The sequence below is a fragment of the Esox lucius genome, chromosome 4 (assembly GCF_011004845.1).
Source record: "Esox lucius isolate fEsoLuc1 chromosome 4, fEsoLuc1.pri, whole genome shotgun sequence".
NCBI lineage: Eukaryota > Metazoa > Chordata > Actinopteri > Esociformes > Esocidae > Esox > Esox lucius.
In genome coordinates, this window is record NC_047572.1 from 32,150,049 (window position 1) to 32,168,823 (window position 18,775).

Consider the following 18,775-nt stretch of genomic DNA (forward strand, 5'->3'; position numbering starts at 1 on the left):
TTGTAGGCTATAGTTTCGACTACCACCTGAACGATTAAACTGTGGACACGATGATCTGGCCCAGACAGGAGGAGTTTAAATCAATAAAAAAGTGATTGCATTCGTTTTGGAACCAGGCTTCCTCCCCGGCACGAGCCAGCTGCCGTTTTCATATAGGCTAGTGGTATGCTTATGGCTGTTATTTGGAAACAAGGTCAAACCATATGTTTCCCATCGACAGCCTCCTTTAAGGTAGACCAAAAGCACGATCGAAAAATCACTTCTGACTTCCTGTAAAAAAAAAAATCGACCATTTGTTTTGTTGTCATGTTTTACTTTGTAAACAAGTTATGTGAAAATAATTGGTTTAATATTTTAGTTTCAAAACTTTTCTTTAAGCCCCAACAGAAGTAATGTAGCGGGAAGGTCCTATCTAAAAATGGTTACATTCTATTTGGCCGATGGATTACATCCTAACCCAAAGTGTTAAGAAAAGCACTTCACCACTTACCGTTTTGTTAAAGGTGACCCGCTCATTTTGCGTTATACCATTAATAAAAGTGCACAGATAGGGCCTCAATTCTAATGACATAAATTCACCACACGATGGCACTCTTTCCATTACTATGAGCTTACAGAGTAATCGTTTTACTTTGGTCACAGGCGATAAGCATCTAGAGCAAATTAGGGTTAAGAGCTTTTTTGTCTACTTTGTCCACGTTTTTGAACGGTTTCTAGCACAACCTCTGTCCCCCTTCCATCAAAACCTACCGGTGATATAGTAAAACTCAGCGCAACGTATAAAAATTATTGTAAAATGGATGGGTCAAACCCTGAATGCTGATTGGTTGAAAGCTGTGGTAAATTAGAAAGTATGCCCCAGGTACAACCAGTTGCTATACTTTACCGTTCTAAAAGGTTTTTTAATAGCCACAAGGTGAATATATTAAACCCATATTTCCCTTGCTGCTGAATTACAGATCCCAATGCCATTTAAAATATGGAATCTGTAAAAAGAAAAAAGGAAAAAAAAAAAATATATAGTGTAAAAAATACTAAAAGGTGTTCTTTTTCTTTGCATCAAGGTTTTTTTGATCAGAAACAGAGAGACAAAACATTTTCTAATAATTTAAGAGCAATATTGCTCTTTGAAAGGGTCCAAATTCTTTATCTAATTAAACAATCATGAGAAAAATCTTAACATTAACTAAAATGTACCACTACAAATAGCAGTTTGGCCGTATGAGAACTCCTGCACAGTTTAATAACAATATGATAATAATCCTGGCAAAAGTATTAACCTATAATATACAACCCGTGGATAATCTGCTATTAGAAAGGTTCAAAATACAAGTAGGATATCACAGCACAATTGAAAAATGATACAGCTCAAGAGATTATGGAGTTCATGGAGTTTGAGACTGCTGTGATATTGTGTCAATCACAGAAGAACGGTTATTTTTAGCCATCCCTGAGAAGGAGAATATATATATGTATATACACACTACTGTTCAAAAGTTTAAGGTCATTTATAAATGTAATCATTTTCAAATGAAAAGCACATTTTTTGTCTGTTAAAAAAACATTAAATTGATTAGAAATACAGTGTAGACATTGTTAATAGTGTAAATGACTGTTGCAGCTGGAAACGGCTGATTTTCAGTGGAATATCTACATAGGTGTAGAGACCCGTTATCAGCAACCATCACTTCTGTTTTCCTGTGGCACGTTGTGTTTGCTCATCCAAGTTAATCATTTCATTTCATAATCCAAGTTTTTCATTTCATTATCATAAAAGCCTAATTGATCATTAGAAAACCATCTTGCAATTATGTTAGCACAGCTGAAAACTGTTGCTGATTAAAGAAGCAATACAACTAGCCTTTATACTAGTTAATTATCTTCAGCATCAGAGTTTGTGGGTTTCATTACAGGCTCAAATGGCCAGAAGAACTTTCGTCTGAATCTATTTGTGTTCTGACAAATGAAGGTTATTCCATGTGCGCAATTGCCAAGATACCGAAGACCTCATACAATGTTTTGTACTGCTCCCTTCACAGAAGGGTGGAAACCATCTCTAACCAGAATAGAAAGAGGAGTGGGAGGCCCCGGTGCACAACTGAGCAAGAGGACAAATACATTAGTGTCTAGTGAGAAACAGATGCTTCACAGTTCCTCTGCTGGCAGCTTCACAACATCGTAATCGCAAAACACCAGTCTCAAAATCAACAGTGATGAGACAACTCCGGGATGCTGGCCTTCTAGTTCCTCCTCTGTCCAGCGTCTGTGTTCTTTTGCCCATCTTAATCTTTTCTTTTTATTGCCCAGTTTGAGATATGGCTTTTTCTTTGCAACTCTGCCTAGAAGACCAGCATCCCGAAGTTCACTGTTGATAGAGACTGGTGTTTTGTGGGTGCTATTTAATGAAGCTGCCAGTTGAGGACAGTTGGGCCTCTGCACACCTATTTAGATATTCTATTGAAAATCAGCCGTTTCGATCTATGATTTAAGACATTAACAATGTCGAAGCAATTTCTGATATATTTTACTAGACAAAAAATGTCTAAGTGACCCCAAACTTTTGCATGGTCAGCAGGAAATAAATATGCCAATGTCTGGTCCTAATAATCACCAAAAGGATTATTAGGAACACCATACTAATACTGTGTTTGACCCCCTTTCGCCTTCAGAACTGCCTTAATTCTACGTGGCGTTGATTCAACAAGGTGCTGAAAGCATTCTTTAGAAATGTTGGCCCATATTGATAGGATAGCATCTTGCAGTTGATGGAGATTTGTGGGAGGCACATCCAGGGCACGAAGCTCCCGTTCCACCACATCCCAAAGATGCTCTATTGGGTTGAGATCTGGTGATTGTGGGGGCCATTTCAGTACAGTGAACTCATTGTCATGTTCAAGAAACCAATTTGAAATGATTCGAGCTTTGTGACATGGTGCATTATCCTGCTGGAAGTAGCCATCACAGGATGGGTACATGGTGGTCATAAAGGGATGGACATGGTCAGAAACAATTCTCAGGTAGGCCGTGGCATTTAAACCATGCCCAATTGGCACTAAGGGGCCTAAAGTGTGCCAAGTAAACATCCCCCACACCATTACACCACCACCACCAGCCTGCACAGTGGTAACAAGGCATGATGGATCCATGTTCTCATTCTGTTTACGCCAAATTCTGACTCTACCATCTAAATGTCTCAACAGAAATGGAGACTCATCAGACCAGGCAACATTCTTCCAGTCTTCAACTGTCCAATTTTGGTGATCTCGTGCAAATTGTAGCCTCTTTTTCCTATTTGTAGTGGACATGAGTGGTACCCGGTGGGGTCTTCTGCTGTTGTAGCCCATCCGCCTCAAGGTTGTGCGTGTTGTGGCTTCACAAATGCTTTGCTGCATACCTCGGTTGTAACTCCATCTCCATCTTCTTCCGCTTATCCGGGGCCAGGTCGCGGGGGCAGCAGTCTAAGCAGGGATGCCCAGACTTCCCTCTCCCCAGACACTTCCTCTAGCTCTTCCGGGGGGACACCGAGGCGTTCCCAGGCCAGCGGGAGACATAGTCCCTCCAGCGTGTCCTAGGTCTCCTCCCGGTGGGACGGGACCGGAACACCTTCCCAGGAAGGCGTTCCGGAGGCATCCGAAAAAGATGCCCAAGCCACCTCAGCTGTCCCCTCTCGATGTGGAGGAGCAGCGGCTCTACTCTGAGCTCCTCCCGGGTGACCGAGCTTCTCACCCTATCTCTAAGGGATCGCCCAGCCACCCTGCGGAGAAAGCTCATTTCGGTCGCCTGTATCCGGGATCTTGTCCTTTCGGTCATGACCCAAAGCTCATGACCATAGGTGAGAGTAGGAACGTAGATTGACTGGTAAATCGAGAGCTTCGCCTTGCGGCTCAGCTCTTTCTTCACCACGACAGACCGATACATCGACTGCATTACTGCAGAAGCTGCACCGATCCGTCTGTCAATCTCCCGTTCCATCCTTCCCTCACTCGTGAACAAGACCCCTAGATACTTAAACTCCTCCACTTGAGGCAGGCACTCTCCACCAACCTGAAGTGGGCAAGCCACCCTTTTCCGACTGAGGACCATGGCCTCGGATTTGGAGGTACTGATTTTCATCCCCACCGCTTCACACTCGGCTGCAAACCGTCCCAGTGCATGCTGAAGGTCCTGTAACGAGTGTAACGAGTGGTTATTTCAGTCAAAGTTGCTCTTCTATCAGCTTGAATCAGTCGGCCCATTCTCCTCTGACCTCTAGCATCAACAAGGCATTTTCGCCCACAGGAGTGCCGCATACTGGATGATTTTCCCTTTTCACACCATTCTTTGTAAACCCTAGAAATGGTTGTGTGTGAAAATCCCAGTAACTGTGCAGATTGTGAAATACTCAGACCGGCCCGTCTGGCACCAACAACCATGCCACGCTCACAATTGCTTAAATCACCTTTCTTTCCCATTCTGACATTCAGTTTGGAGTTCAGGAGATTCTCTTGACCCGGACCACACCCCTAAATGCATTGAAGCAACTGCCATGTGATTGGTTGATTAGATAATTGCATTAATGAGAAATTGAACAGGTGTTCCTAATAATCCTTTAGGTGTGTGTACATACACACAGGTATATTTATAAACTGGTTGCTTTGAATCCTGAATGTCGATTGGTCAATAGCCATGACATTTGAGACACAATATACCAGGGGTAGAACATCATAGTACTTTGTACAAACTGTATGTGACTGATGTATAAAAAGAGCACCACACGTGTAGGTAATAATATTAACAAAAGCTGTAAAACATCCAAGTAAAACAGTCACTTCTTTCACCTGAAGAGGGAGTGTTGCAGTCTGACAACCACATTCCTGAACAGTGATGAAGCAGACATGGATCGGGTGTGTGTAAATGACGTCATTCAGAAACATGAAACGGACTGAGTTAGGGCATTTCTGGCAAACTACTGTGTTTACACAATCTACACATTCTTATTTTTGACAATTATGTCGATTAGATACGCTCTGAAACATGCTTGGACAAAAGACCAATTTGGACAAAGGACATACAAAAGTCACATTTTGGTCTAACAGTGTTCAGATCTTGCAGACCCTCTAGTTGGCCAGGGACATCACTGTTTACCGGTTGCTCAAATTAGTACGATCAAATCTTCAAATTCAACACTACTGTGGTTTGCTCCTTGGGGTGTTTTTGTAAAAGCACATATTGTGACAACTGCTGTTGTAAAAAGGGCTTTATAAATAAATTTCATTGATTCATCAGTAGGACTTAGTGACATTTGAATTTAAGTTGGGAGAAGGGTATCCAAACAGCCTCTGTGCACTGTCAGCATATTAAAATCCAGGAATTGGCATGTTCAGAACTTCCTAATCAGATCTCCGTGATCAAAAGCTGCTAGCCTATACATGCCTAGAACTACACCCCCCCATTCAGTTGAAAGTGCACTGTTCACATCAGCCAAAGAAGTTGTAGATCACCGGTCAACACCATTTCCAGCGTTGCACCGATGCCAAGGATTACGTCCTTTAAATCACATGCGGCCAAAGGAAGATTACCAGAGCGTCACACTCGGGTGGGTAAATCACGTGTAATCTGGCATTGAGGGCTAAGTTAAGGGTGTCCTCCATTTAAGACCATCTCAGACACAATACTACGTTAGCAGAGCTCAGGCCTTCTGAAATAGTTGACATTGGCTCCTTCGTGCTGGAATAGGTGACAGGACAGGGCTTACGACCTGTATCGCAGCCAGCGCTCACACACCCAAGTAGCTGTGAACACGGCACAGGGCTTCCATCCACGCTAGTTGTCCAGATGACAGCTTGGAGAACCTCCAGTGCTTCCCTGCAGCTGCCGCGATCGTATATCTGGGCAAATCTCTGACATGACAGTATGAATTCTCAGACTTCAAACACATTAGCACCCACTTGTTCTATTTCCTACTTGTATCAATTTAAGATTCTGCCAACAAGCTCCTACTAGCTTGTTTTGAAGTGAGTTGGCAGTGTTATCCAGTAAATTCTTAACTGCCTAATTCACGTGGACCAGCATTCAACCATCTTTGAGCAGGATTGCCGTTTTTGGTAATCTGCAGTTAAAACAGTTTAAGGCGTCTTACCAGTTTGACTAGGGAGAGGCTTGGGTGTATTTAGAAGCCTAAATTAATCCACTTCACCGGGTAATCCCTGCATTCTCCTGTAACAAATATCAGTTTTATAGTTGTACCATAACATGCATTTTGCCTTAGGTGAAAACTCAAGCAAGAGCCCACTAGTCAAGCGGCTCAGCAGTCGTTATCTTTGGGTCGTCTGAGTTTGGAACATTACACCCACTCAGTCCGAGCTCCACTCAGCTGACTTTGGCTGGAATCCAACTACAACTGTAGAGGACGACTCAGCTCTTAAGGTTTCACCTCAAGGAATATGACTCCGGCTGCCGGCCCTCCACAGGAAATGTTTGCAAGGCAGGCCGGAGACACTAGACGTGTGTTGCTACTTCCATAGACACACAAACCAAGTGACAGACTAATTGTAGGTTCATTCAGCAGGTTGCTTTTATTATAACAGTATTGACTAAAAACCGACCATCTGGATGAGAAGGGTTTCACAATTGAAGTCCTGGCATAGTTACTTTAAGGGAATGACATTCTGGTGAGGGGCGAACAAAACAAACATTGGGCAAAATAAAAGCAAAAGAAAAATAAACAATTTCCCCGGTACAACTAGCAGGGACGTACTAGTTGGTCCCTATATAAATAAGGCGGAATTTGACAAGTCCTTCCAAATGTACAAGATATGTTACAGTTTAAACATCTCACAACATTTATAGGTGGACATAAAAACAATTTAGAGGACCTTCTTCAACTCGTCATACAAGACCAGCACAAAGGCTCCGCCCATGCCTCGGAGGACATTGGACCACGCCCCCTTGAAGAAGGCCTTGCCGCCCTCATCCTTCATGATCTTCTTCCAGCAGTCGATGGTGCCCGTATACATAATGTCACCTGGAAAAAAACACACAGAAATGGTCGTGACTCGGCCTAACAGCTGACAGGGCGGTACCATTTCGCAGCACACGTGATTTAAAATCGGGAGGGGTTCAGAAGTCGACGGTTACCTCCTTTGCGTCCGGACTGCATCATCATGCGCCGACGGACCGTGTCGAAGGGGTAGGATGTGAGACCGGCGACCGCGGTCACAGACTGAGCGATGGCCCAGCTGACTAAGATGCTGGCATTCTTAGGATCTGGAAGCATGCCTACAGACAGAAACAGAAGGGGATTAGAGCCAGGTTTAAGAGTTGCCGGGTGGATGCTTGCAGTTTCGGACGCTTGAGGTTTAGGACGGAGGCCCACGCTCAGACACGCTCACGGACTCACCCTTGGCTGTGTCGTAGACGCCGAAGTAAGAAGCCCTGTAGATGATGATACCCTGGACAGACACGGAGAATCCTTGGTACAGGCCCTTAAGACCGTCAGCCTTGTAGATCTTCTTCAAGCAGTCGCCCAGGCCGTTGAACTCACGCGTCGCTCCCGCCTTGCCAACATCAGCTGCCAGCCGGGTCCTGGCGAAGTCGAGGGGGTAGACAAAACACAGGGAGGTGGCTCCGGCAGCACCACCAGAGGCCAGGTTGCCAGCAAAGTATCTCCAGAATTGTTTCTTGTCAATGCCGTCCAGGAAGAGCTGCTTGTATTTGTCCTTGAATGCAAAGTTGAGGGCCTGGGTTGGGAAGTATCTGATGACATTGGCCAAGTTCCCTCTCCAGAATGACAGGAACCCTTGCTCCTTAGGAATACGGACGACGCAATCCATGATGCCCTTGTACTGCTTGTCGACAGTGATCTGTTTGCTGGCATGTTGCACCTGTAATTAAAAATGCATGTTAAAACCCCAAAATGAATGCCATATTTAAAACAAACCGTTAAGAGAAATCAATGAGCAATAAAAAAATAAAATACGGACCGGTATACGGCTGAAGAAACATGTCGTGTGAACTTATATAGTTGCGCAATCTTCTGCTAGTGTTCTTCGCAAAGTAACTAGTTAACTACCATCTAAACAAATACGTCAGAATACGCAGCCAACACCCCTGCCTATGCTTCATACAGCAATGAAACATGGGCAATATTGTGCGTATGTGGATACTGTTAGCTAAAAACCTAGTTAGACAGCCATCATTTCGCTACTCAATATTACAGTCACAGTACATAAGGACCCGCCTCTCTGCACTGAAGACCTTGGTTATCGCTAGGCCTCCGCTCATACCGGATGACGCATCCCCTTGTTGCGACCTTGGCAAACGATCAGGCCTAGTACTGCTAGCTGCGCCATATTTGATGCAATGGACAAGGGCACAATTACTACTGGTAATGCCCAACTTTGTGAAAAAAATACATGGATGACTAAATTGACAGTGAGTGCAAAATAACGCAGTGACTTAAGATCATCTTAAACGGTTACCAACATGTTAGCCATTGAAAAATGAAGTTATCTAACCGGCTAGTTCGCGTTTGCCAAATACCTGAAGACGACACCCGCGTTCTGGAGAACAAAGTTGTCTTAAGATATCTCACAGAACGGATGAAAACGGAGGTTACTCAAAGTTTGCATTGCAACCTTGTCGCACCAATGTCATAAACCATGTTAGCGAACTAGGCAACACTGATTTAAGAGACATGCAAGCGAAACTAGAAGTCAAGGCGTTAACCAGGCTAACGTTCGAGGCTGAGTTGACTAAACTTATAGGCTACTTTACATTTCTAAAAAAGGAATCAAACGTACCTGAAGAAGAAGCTTGATTCTTTCAATAGGGGCTACAGCTGTTTTGGAGATTGCAGCGGAAATACCCCCAGCCAAGAAGTCCTTGGCAAACGAGATGACGGTCTCATTCATTTTCGGTTAGTATCGAGGACGTTGTTACACGGAAACCTTCCCGCTCAACCAAAGGACTGCTGGGGAATGCCGGTTCAGTCGAAATGGACGATTCGTCTAAATGAGAGCGGATTTAATACCACTGTGTTCGCGAGACAAAACGGGAGCTGAAGGTGGAATGCTATTGGTGGGCCCGGGGATTTTAGTGGGCGGAGACCGATTTTGTATGACTTTCCCCACTGTCTTGTGAATGTGAACTCAGCTGTTGATGACCTGTGATTAATATTTATTTCATTTAAAACAATATTATAACTTAAATGTTTTAATATCAAGTTAAAAGTAAAAAAAATGTAAAAAGAAATGTGAAAGAAACGTTTAAAATGTTTTTTTATGTCATTCTAAAGGTTATTGACTCAGTGAATGAATGATTGACACTCATTAAACCTTGATTATGCCTTTTGAATAAACTTTTTGGTTTGAGTTTTCTGGACAAAGGTCATGTGAATGACAGCTTCTAACAGATGAAACGCCTGGGTACGTTGAGTTAATCATCAGCTGTGAGAGGGTACTTTGATATAGGAGGAAAAAGGTCATCTCGATCACTACCAGGTTAGAATGTCCTTGACTTCCATTGCAGTTTCTCACAGGGTCTCAAAAAAGAAAAAGAAATCACAATTGAACACCACGATCAAGTCGGCTTTAATTATAATTCATGTTTTATTATAATGACCCTGACCCAAATGTATGATAGTTTTACAATTAAATGACAGAGAGATTTAGAAAACACTGTAACAAACGTTCTTTTGAAAGATGCTCTTCAAGTCATCCAATCGACAACTTACATATTTTGGGGAAATTAAATCTTGCAGCCTGTCAGCCCACTGGTTAAGGTGGTAGAGGTGAGGGGTTTGGCTGGAATGGGGTCACTGGGACAAATAGCAGATCAGGTTACAGTCACCAGACTAGAGCATTCTCAGTAGGGTGCACTGTTCCGCACCTTTAAAATAGATATCACAAAGGTAGACAACTACATGCAAACACCGATTTGGTATTCAACATGTCCATCAGACGTTCTCCTGAATGCCGCTTTGCCAACTATAATACAGCGAGAAACTGGTCCGTTCATTTTCATTGTGTAAGTAGAAACAACATTGTTGTTATGCTTACAGTGTCAATCCATATTCAGTGGAGGCACATTTCATTGCTTGGCAAAGGTAATTAATTGTGCATAATGTACATTAGTCTCACATAGCCATATAAAACAAATACATTTAATATTTAAAAAGAAATCTTTGTTGAGAAGCCTGGGTTTTATATGATGTTGAGTACACATCAGTGACTGTCAATATCAGCCATTACAATTACTGTTCAAGTAAAACTCATCAAAAGATTCAGAACAAATAGTCTGAATCTCAAATAACAAATGTGTGTAATTTGTGTACAAATGAAATGTATTACAGTATACTATAGCATACTATGACATTCATTCTCAGTGACATCTGAGTAATTGGATAAATTCAAAATACAACATGATACTAAATGTGTTAGAAAAGTGAGCATATGACTAATAGCTGAATAATCACATAGCCACATTCATCATTAAAACCAAATATTCTACCCTTTTCTCAGGGACCATCAGATATTCCCCAATTTTGGGAATTAATCAAATACATGGAACGGCTGGGGGTCCCTGATGGTTGAATATTTCTTATTGAAACAGTGGTTTTAAAAAGCCCTATAATTAAAGAGAAAAAATAGCATCTGTTAAATTTCTTAGGACAAAATAAACACTGACATTTTTTCTTACATTGCATTAGTAAGACAATTACACTTTATACAAGTCATGTTTGTGCTTTTTGTTCCTGTTCATGGCCTTCATGTAAGAACCATACCATAAAAGGTATATCATATAAATAACAAAGGTAATAATACTGTAATATATACTTATAGTACCACATTAGTATAACAACCTGGGCTGACCATAAAAAATCTGGGGCTAAAACCCCAAAAGCACTGGTCTGGTGACTCCTCTGGTAACATAAAAAAAAGACCATAACTTTGCGCTGAATAAGGTATTGCTGAACGAACAGTAAAAATGTAAGTTGGCACCCAGTGCCAACTTATAGCAGGGGTATTCAGCCCTTACCCTACGAGGGCCAGAGCCTGTTGGTTGTCTTTACTTGCACATACCTGTTATTCCAGATCTAAATAAGTCCCGGGTTAGAGGGTGGCAATTAAAAGAACGGAGTGAAACCGGCTTTGAGGTCCAGAGTTGAATACCCCTGAGGTAAGGTATGAATGTGTAAGTCATACAATCGCATTGCACCTCTGAAATTTGATACAGCCTGATTAATATCTGACAACGTCCTTACTTTTGCAAATGCGGCAACACAAAGCTTTAAAACACCTGACTTCAACCACTGTGTAGTTTTCAGAGCATCGGATCCAAACAACCACGCCGGACATAATTAGAGACATTCATACGCAAACTGTCATCATCCCTAACAGCATTCCAGACGCATTTTTGTTCCAACAGTTTTACCAACGGTTTTACCAAGAGTTTCACTGCCGCGACGGAAAGCTCCTGTTCTTCAGGTAACGTTTAACTTCTTCCACCTCGGTAGGCCTCATGCTCTGGTCCACACCCGGTGCCAACTTATAGCTCAGTGGAGACACAATGTAACCATTGCGGTACAGACAGACCTGCTTGCACATCTCAAAGCAGGTGAAGAGAAGGCCAAAGTACGGGACAATCTGAGGAGTAACCAACAGGGAAGACGTTCGTTGGGTCAGTTGATCAAATGCTTTTTGAGTGTCTGTACAAAACAAACAACTTTTAATTACACTGCCGTCATTCAAAGCCATTTGCAGATGAAAGATGAGAGCAGGGCATGTTTTTCCAGTTACAGCTCATAACATCGATGTACCCACAAAGCACCTCATTCAAGGACTCCATCCTTTAACTGTTTGACTGAGATCAAATTAAATGGTACTGGTCTGATGATATATCGTTATCTATTACAGCACTAATACAGTGAGGGATTTCTTTTTTGTTGATCCCCTGCTGATTTTGTACGTTTGCCCACTGACAAAAGAAATGATCAGTCTATAATTTTAATGGTTGGTTTATTTGAACAGTGAGAAACAGAATAAAAAAAATAAAAACGCATGTCAAAAATGTTATAAATGTATTTGCATTTTAATGAGTGAAATAAGTATTTGATCCCCGCTCAATCAGAAAGAGTTCTGGCTCCCAGGTGTCTTTTTTACAGGTAATGAGCTGAGATTAGGAGCACACTCAAAGGGAGACTCTCAGCTTGTCACCTGTATAAAAGACACCTGTCCACAGAAGCATTCAATAAACAAGGCTGGAATGGGCTACAAGACCATCGCCAAGCAGCTTGGTGAGAAGGTGACAACAGCTGGTGCGATTATTCACAAATGAAAGAAACAAAAGAATTGTCAATCTCCCTCGGTCTGGGGCTCCATGCAAGATCTCACCTCGTGGAGTTACAATGATCATGAGAACAGTGAGGAATCAGCCCAGAACTACACAGGAGGATCTTGTCAATGATATCAAGGCAACTAGAACCATAGTCACCAAGAAAACAATTGGTAACACACTACGCCATGATGGACTGAAATCCTGCAGCGCCCGCAAGGACCCAGCTCAAGAAAGCACATGTACAGGCCCGTCTGAAGTTTGCCAATAAACATCTGAATGATTCAGAGGAGAACTGGGTGAAGGTGTTGTGGTCAGATGAGACCAAAATCGAGCTCTTTGGCATCAACTCATCTCGCCATGTTTGGAGGAGGAATGCTGCCTATGACCGCAAGAACACCATCCCCACCGTCAAACATGGAGGTGGAAACATTATGCTTTGGAGGTGTTTTTCTGCTAAGGGGACAGGACAACTTCACCGCATCAAAGGGATGATGGACAGGGCCATGAAACATCAAATCGTGGGTGAGAACCTCCTTCCCTCGGCCAGGGCATTGAAAATGGTTCATGGATGGATTTTCCAGCATGATAATGACCCAAAACACACAGCCATGGCAACAAAGGAGTGGTTTAAGAAGAAGCACATTAAGGTCCTGGAGTGGCCTAGCCAGTCTCAAGACCTAAATCCCAAAGGAAATCTGTGGAGGGAGCTGAAGGTTCGAGTTGCCAAACGTCAGCCTCGAAACCTTAATGACTCGGAGAAGATCTGCAAAGAGGAGTGGGACAAAATCCCTCCTGAGATGTGTGCAAACCTGGTGGCCAACTACAAGAAACGTCTGACCTCTGTGATTGCCAACAAGGGTTTTGCCACCAGGTACTAAGTCATGTTTTGCAGAGGGGTCAGATACTTATTTCACTCATTAAAATGCAAATCAATTTATAACATTATTGACAAGCATCTTTCTGGATGTTTTTGTTGTTATTCTGTCTGTCACTGTTCAAATAAACCTACCATTAAAATTATAGACTGATAATTTCTTTGTCAGTAGGCAAATGTACAAAATCAGCAGGGGATCAAAGAAATGTTTCCCTCACTGTATATATAACATACTTGCACAATAAATCAGTACAGTAACAGGATATTGTCCGGCCTGTAACCAATATGGAAACATGCCGTAGGTGGTCCTACCTTGACCATGTTGGCTGTGAGACCACTCCACAGGCTGAGGACACCCTGGTTTCTGACCACCTGCCTGAAGCAGTCCAGCATCCCAGTGAAGTGGACGTCAACCCCACCGCAATGGGGCAGCCGAGGATTCTGAGCCTGGCAAGAGAGAGTGGGACGAAAATACATGATTAGTTATGACACCAGATTGTGTAATGACTGGATTCCAGTTGTAAATGCAACTAGGAGAGAGACTGGAAAGCAACAGTACAAAAAATGTATAAACCATTATTAATGTATTATTATTATTTACGATAAACTTCAACATATGTGATCCATATGAAATGGAATAATGAGCAGTGGATTGCCTAGTGGTTTAGAGTGTAACTAAAAGGTTGTTGGTTCAAATCCCCTGATCCAATTTTTGTTGTGCCCAAGAGCTAGGTGTTTAATCCAAATTGCTTATATACAGTAGATATAAAAAGTCTACACACCCTGTCATGAGAAAATGTGTTATGGTCTGATGAAACCAAGGTTGAACTTTTTGGCCATGACTCCAAAAGGTATGTTTGGCGCAAAAACAACACTGCAAATCACCCAAAGAACACCATACACACAGTGAAGCATGGTGGTGGCAGCATAATGCTTTGGGGCTGTTTTTCTTCAGCTGGAACCGGGCCTCAGTCAGGGTGGATGGAATTATAAACCGTTCCAAATACCAGGCAATTTTGGCACAAAACCTTCAGGCATCCGTTTGAAAGCTGAAGATGAAGAGGAAGTTCACCTTTCAGCACGACAATGACCCAAAGGACACATCCAAATCCACAAAAGCATTGCTTCACTAGAAGAAGATTAACGTTTGGAATGGCCCAGCCAGAGCCCAGACCTGAATCCAATTGAACATGTGTGGGTGATCTGAAGAGGGCTGTGCTCAGGAGATGTCCTCGCAATCTGACAGACTTTCAGCGCTTTTGCAAAAAAAGAGTGGGCAAATATTGCCACGTCAAAATGTACCGTGCAAATAGACTGAGTGCTGTAATAAAATCAAAAGGTGCTTCAACAAAGAATTAGTTTAAGGGTGTGCACACGTATGCAACCAAGTTATTGTGAGTTTATTTTTTATTATTCCCCATCACAGATTTCAGTTTGTTTTTCAATTGAATTGTTCACGTTATAGGTCACATTGAAGGTGGAAAAAGTTCTTACATGATTTATCTATGTCTTGTTCTTTTACATCACAAGAACCTGGCATGTTAACAGGGGTGTGTAGACTTTTTATATCCACTGTAAGTTATTCTGGATAAATGTTGACCCTGGTGTCAATGTCACGCACTTGATTATCTATATCCTGATTGCAGAACTCACATAAATCTCTTCATAATAGCTGTTCATTGAACAATGACAATATAGCAGCTGAAAACAACTGAACTAAGCAAACGTGGGTGAGGTATCATTTTGTAAAGCATTAACCGCTTAACTCGGAGCCAGACACATTCTCATGTCAGAGTATGCTTCAATCCAAGAGAGAATCAAAGGATGAGTTTGAGTAGGAAATTCTATCCCGGCTCGAGTGAACCAGGAAATACGCATGTCCATCCCTTCAGCAGGCTTCCCTAAACACTCTCGCATGAGGGTTCACGTGCTTCTAATTGATCCTCCTTGTTTTGCCATAAACAGCTGAACGACATACATACAAAATGTACCAAGATTATAAAGGGTGAATGCAGCCTTGGATTGATTTGAATAAATGTTTTGGTCGATTCTGCGCGTCTGAAAGCCGACAAACCATATTACAGACCAGGTATCGCTTTACGGACTTCTCAATAGGAGCTGGTGTTTGCCACTGTGTGACAGCAGGAAGTTATATTTAGATAAACAGAGAAAACCAGGCAAACAGTGTTGACATTCTCAGCTGCCGCAAAACCTTGTGATCACTAATAATAAGTCCTCTCACGCTTAGAAAGGACACGCAAGGGGCCTCATTAATATATACGTCAGCCCAATGTATAGGAAATGTAAAGCACTGTGGTTGGGTTTTGGGTGGTTTATAAAGTATAAAATGAGAGATATTTGTGTAAACCATAGATATTCCACCTTCTCAGAGACCGCCAATCACAACATGTATTTGATCTATTCCGGAAAACAGCACACCTGATTAGACTTCTCAGCTAGTCATCAAGCCCTTAATGAATGAATCTAATGTGCCTGCTGATACCGAAATAGCTCTGGTCTAAACTCAGAGTGACCCGTGTTAAGAGTCTGTTTAGAAAGTAGAAAACCGATCAACTCGTAGGCTACTTCAAAAACGGCACGTGTTTTGTTATGTAAGGACCAGTGTTTTACTACAGATTCACTGTACCCATGAGTCCCCGACAAGCAGCACTTCCAGTTTTCAGGGAAAAGGACAGAGAAAGCCTGTGATAAGACTTCTGCTTTGGTAAGTTAATACGACACTCCTCCACATTTACCGGATTGGTTGAATACTGCAGAAGAGAACCTCCTCCAACTGCGGGGGAAAAATACTACTACTACACTGAGCCACCCTATGGACAGATGGGGTATTGACAGTCTGGCTGCATCTGATTAAAGCAGTGTTTCAGTCAGGTGGTTTTCAAACCTCCCCTGGGGACCGAGCACCGGGCTTTGACTTAGCCATAGGGACGTGTGTCTCGGCTCGAGCACAGGTGACTAGACACAGAAGTGAGGGAACAGAACAGTTGTTGCCCTGCCCAGCTAATATCCTGCTAGTCATGGGCCCCAAGGGCAAATACAATCATGAGAAGGTGAGTATGAGTCAGAGTCGACAATGGCAGAGTGCAAGTGGAGCCACAAGTCATGAAAACCGGGAGTCTAATTAAAGTCCTGGACTCAAGCTGAACAAAGTGTTATAAAAGGGCCTAATGAGTTGAGTGAACATACCTGCATTTTCCTTTTCACAGTCTCAAAGGGGTAGGAGAGGGTTTGGGCCACAGCTGCAGCTATGCAGCCATTGATGAAGTTCTGTAGGGGACTGAACCGGAACTGTGGCTCCCTCCATAACGTATCCAAGTTGATGTAGACTGCATAGCAGCCGATAGAGAAAGGAAATGCACCTGTAGCAAAAGATATATCCACAGTTACTAGCAATGCCAACAATGCCACGTCAAACCACTCTTCATCATGAAAATCTCCTGTTGGGTTGTTCCACAGTTCAAACAATAACTAAAGCTCAGGTGTTCCCCCTCTAAGCAAACAACTGAACAAGTTGTAGCCGTTTCTTTTCATGAATGTCCCTTTTTGTGACAGGCGTGTGTGTGTATGTGTGTGTGTGTGTGTACATACCTAGGACAGTGAGAGAGAAACCCCGGTAGAGTGCTCGAAGGCCTTCGGTCTTGTATATCTTGGCGAGTGTGTGGACCACCCCTTTGTAGACGGGCTCCCTGCGGTTCTGCACTGTTAGCCGAGTCTCCGCCACCTCCAGTGGGTAGGTGGCCAACGCAGCGCTTATGCCAGCCAGACCACCGGCAAAAATGGCCCTCCACTGGGAAATGTAGCCCAGCTCATCCATGTGGAGATGAACAATCCTAGGAAGCCGAGAACAAAACCAACACCTTCAACAACACCTTCCTTGTGGCCCTGTTGGTAGAGCACGGCGCAACGTCGCCCCGAGGTTGTTTGATTTAAAACCCTTGAACTCACTACCACAAGTTGCTCCGGATAGGAGCGTCTGGCAAATCACTAAAACGTCAAGTGTTCACTGAATTTGTCATACTTTTTTTTTTCCTCAGGATTTTCAAGGTATTTTCAGAAATGTTTGTACTAGGCTTGATTGTGAAACACATCTCTAAGTAACACACTAAAAACATCTAACCGAATATTAGTTGTCATAGTTAATAAACATGATATGGAAAGATCATTTATAATATTCTGTTCTACATTAAGGATCAAAATTCACACATAAAAAAATAATAATAATAATAGGGGTGGGCCTATCAACAGTAAATTTAATCGGATTCGTCTGGGCTTTTTATTAATGAGGTGTTCCAAAAATCCTGAACAGCTTCCCTGTTCTGGGAACACAATGTACATTCATCCACTGAGTAGCATTCTCTGGCGCTCAGGGTGGAGGTTGCATGCGCACATGCGCTGGCACATGACAGTTCTGTTAGCTCATCAGTTGTCTGTCTATGTCTGGGGGAAAACACACCATGTTCCAGGACACATTAATTAATTATAATGGGCATGGTCAAGTGGGAGTTCTTGCATTTGTCAGGCTTTTTTTTGCCACTGTGATGGAGTGATTTTTCAGAGACGTCTGATTGGACGAGGTTAGAAGGCGTGACTCATTACGAATCTAAAAACACCGGAAGTGACATGAATAACAAAGGAAGCTATGTTCAACAACAGTTGAAAAAAACTCAACATATTCAACTGTAATCACTCTTTGAGTAATGAAACTCAGAAAGACGTGTGTTTTGTTTCGTATCCCCTAAAAGCCAGGTTGAATTAAGCTAACGGCCATATCAAACAATGTTGTTATAAGTGAAATGTGTAAGCGGATATTAAACTAAATAGTTCACGTTATTGAGTACCAACTTTTATCCATCTTATCTAGTTAATGTAACATTATTACGGACGAATATGCCAATACTGACGCAAAAATAGCAAACGATGTTAATTCACTTACTGTCTGTATGTTGACAAATGGACAGCGCTGTAAGGAAACAAGCGGAGACAGGAGACAAGATTCCCCTTCCAAAATCCCTGTAGGCCTTCATTCTGGTAGACGAGAAGAAAGCTGTGCATAAACCCTTTTTTACAATGAAAGGTGCCTACTTGAGTTTTAATTTTTACCACCTCCAGAGGCGATGTGACCGTTTTACTGAAAACTCCAGCAAAACCAACGCACAGGAAGCCCTGAGAACTTGTCAGTCTGTCATCTGCTTTAACTGTTGCCATTACTGTCTTTAAATTGTAAAGTAATACACGTGCCTGCTCTCACTTTCCTACTTCATCGCTATATATATATATAATTGTCTGTAGGGCCAGCAGCCCTACTTGTTTCGCAAAAGGTCGAAAACAAGCCCGATATTCCGTCACGTCTAAAGGGAGGGGTTTCGGAGAGCGTTGGGTATGCGTGAGAACCTCACAGAGATGGAAAGAGGGATTCTTTTTTTATCAAAAGGTGCGTTCCCATTTATCCGTGTTAACCCAGGTTTTCGACAAAATGTATGTCGCAAAAATCAACAACGCTGTGACATTTATACGGTAGAATGTACGGCCATTTTTGAAGAGCTACTGTTGGTGTACTTTGAGGCC

General features: G+C 42.6%; 2 protein-coding genes across 2 annotated transcripts; both read right to left on the minus strand.

Annotated features, from left to right (window-relative positions):
- Window positions 1-6,541: 6,541 nt before the first annotated feature.
- Window positions 6,542-8,977, minus strand: slc25a5 (solute carrier family 25 member 5). Its single transcript, NM_001303771.1, is given in 4 exon segments — window positions 6,542-7,003; window positions 7,117-7,257; window positions 7,379-7,862; window positions 8,781-8,977. Coding segments are annotated over 4 exon segments (894 nt in total). The 5' UTR covers window positions 8,892-8,977; the 3' UTR covers window positions 6,542-6,845.
- Window positions 8,978-9,326: 349 nt separating this feature from the next.
- Window positions 9,327-18,555, minus strand: slc25a43 (solute carrier family 25 member 43). The gene is made up of 5 exons (XM_010902793.3): window positions 18,144-18,555; window positions 16,799-17,040; window positions 16,397-16,569; window positions 13,502-13,636; window positions 9,327-11,624 (listed from the first exon to the last, which is right to left on the minus strand). The coding sequence occupies exons 1-5, from the start codon at window positions 18,413-18,415 to the stop codon at window positions 11,433-11,435; spliced, it is 1,014 nt and encodes a 337-aa protein (XP_010901095.1). The 5' UTR covers window positions 18,416-18,555; the 3' UTR covers window positions 9,327-11,432.
- Between the last annotated feature and the right edge of the window lie 220 nt (window positions 18,556-18,775).

Excerpts from the sequence above, each read along its gene's own strand:
- slc25a43 (XM_010902793.3), bottom strand. The coding sequence starts at position 18,415 with ATGGCAACAGTTAAAGCAGATGACAGACTGACAAGTTCTCAGGGCTTC. Across the intron at positions 17,041-18,143 it reads CATTTGTCAACATACAGACA|GATTGTTCATCTCCACATGG; the intron begins GTAAGTGAATTA and ends TCGGCTTCCTAG. Across the intron at positions 11,625-13,501 it reads TCACAGCCAACATGGTCAAG|ATTGTCCCGTACTTTGGCCT; the intron begins GTAGGACCACCT and ends GTTACTCCTCAG.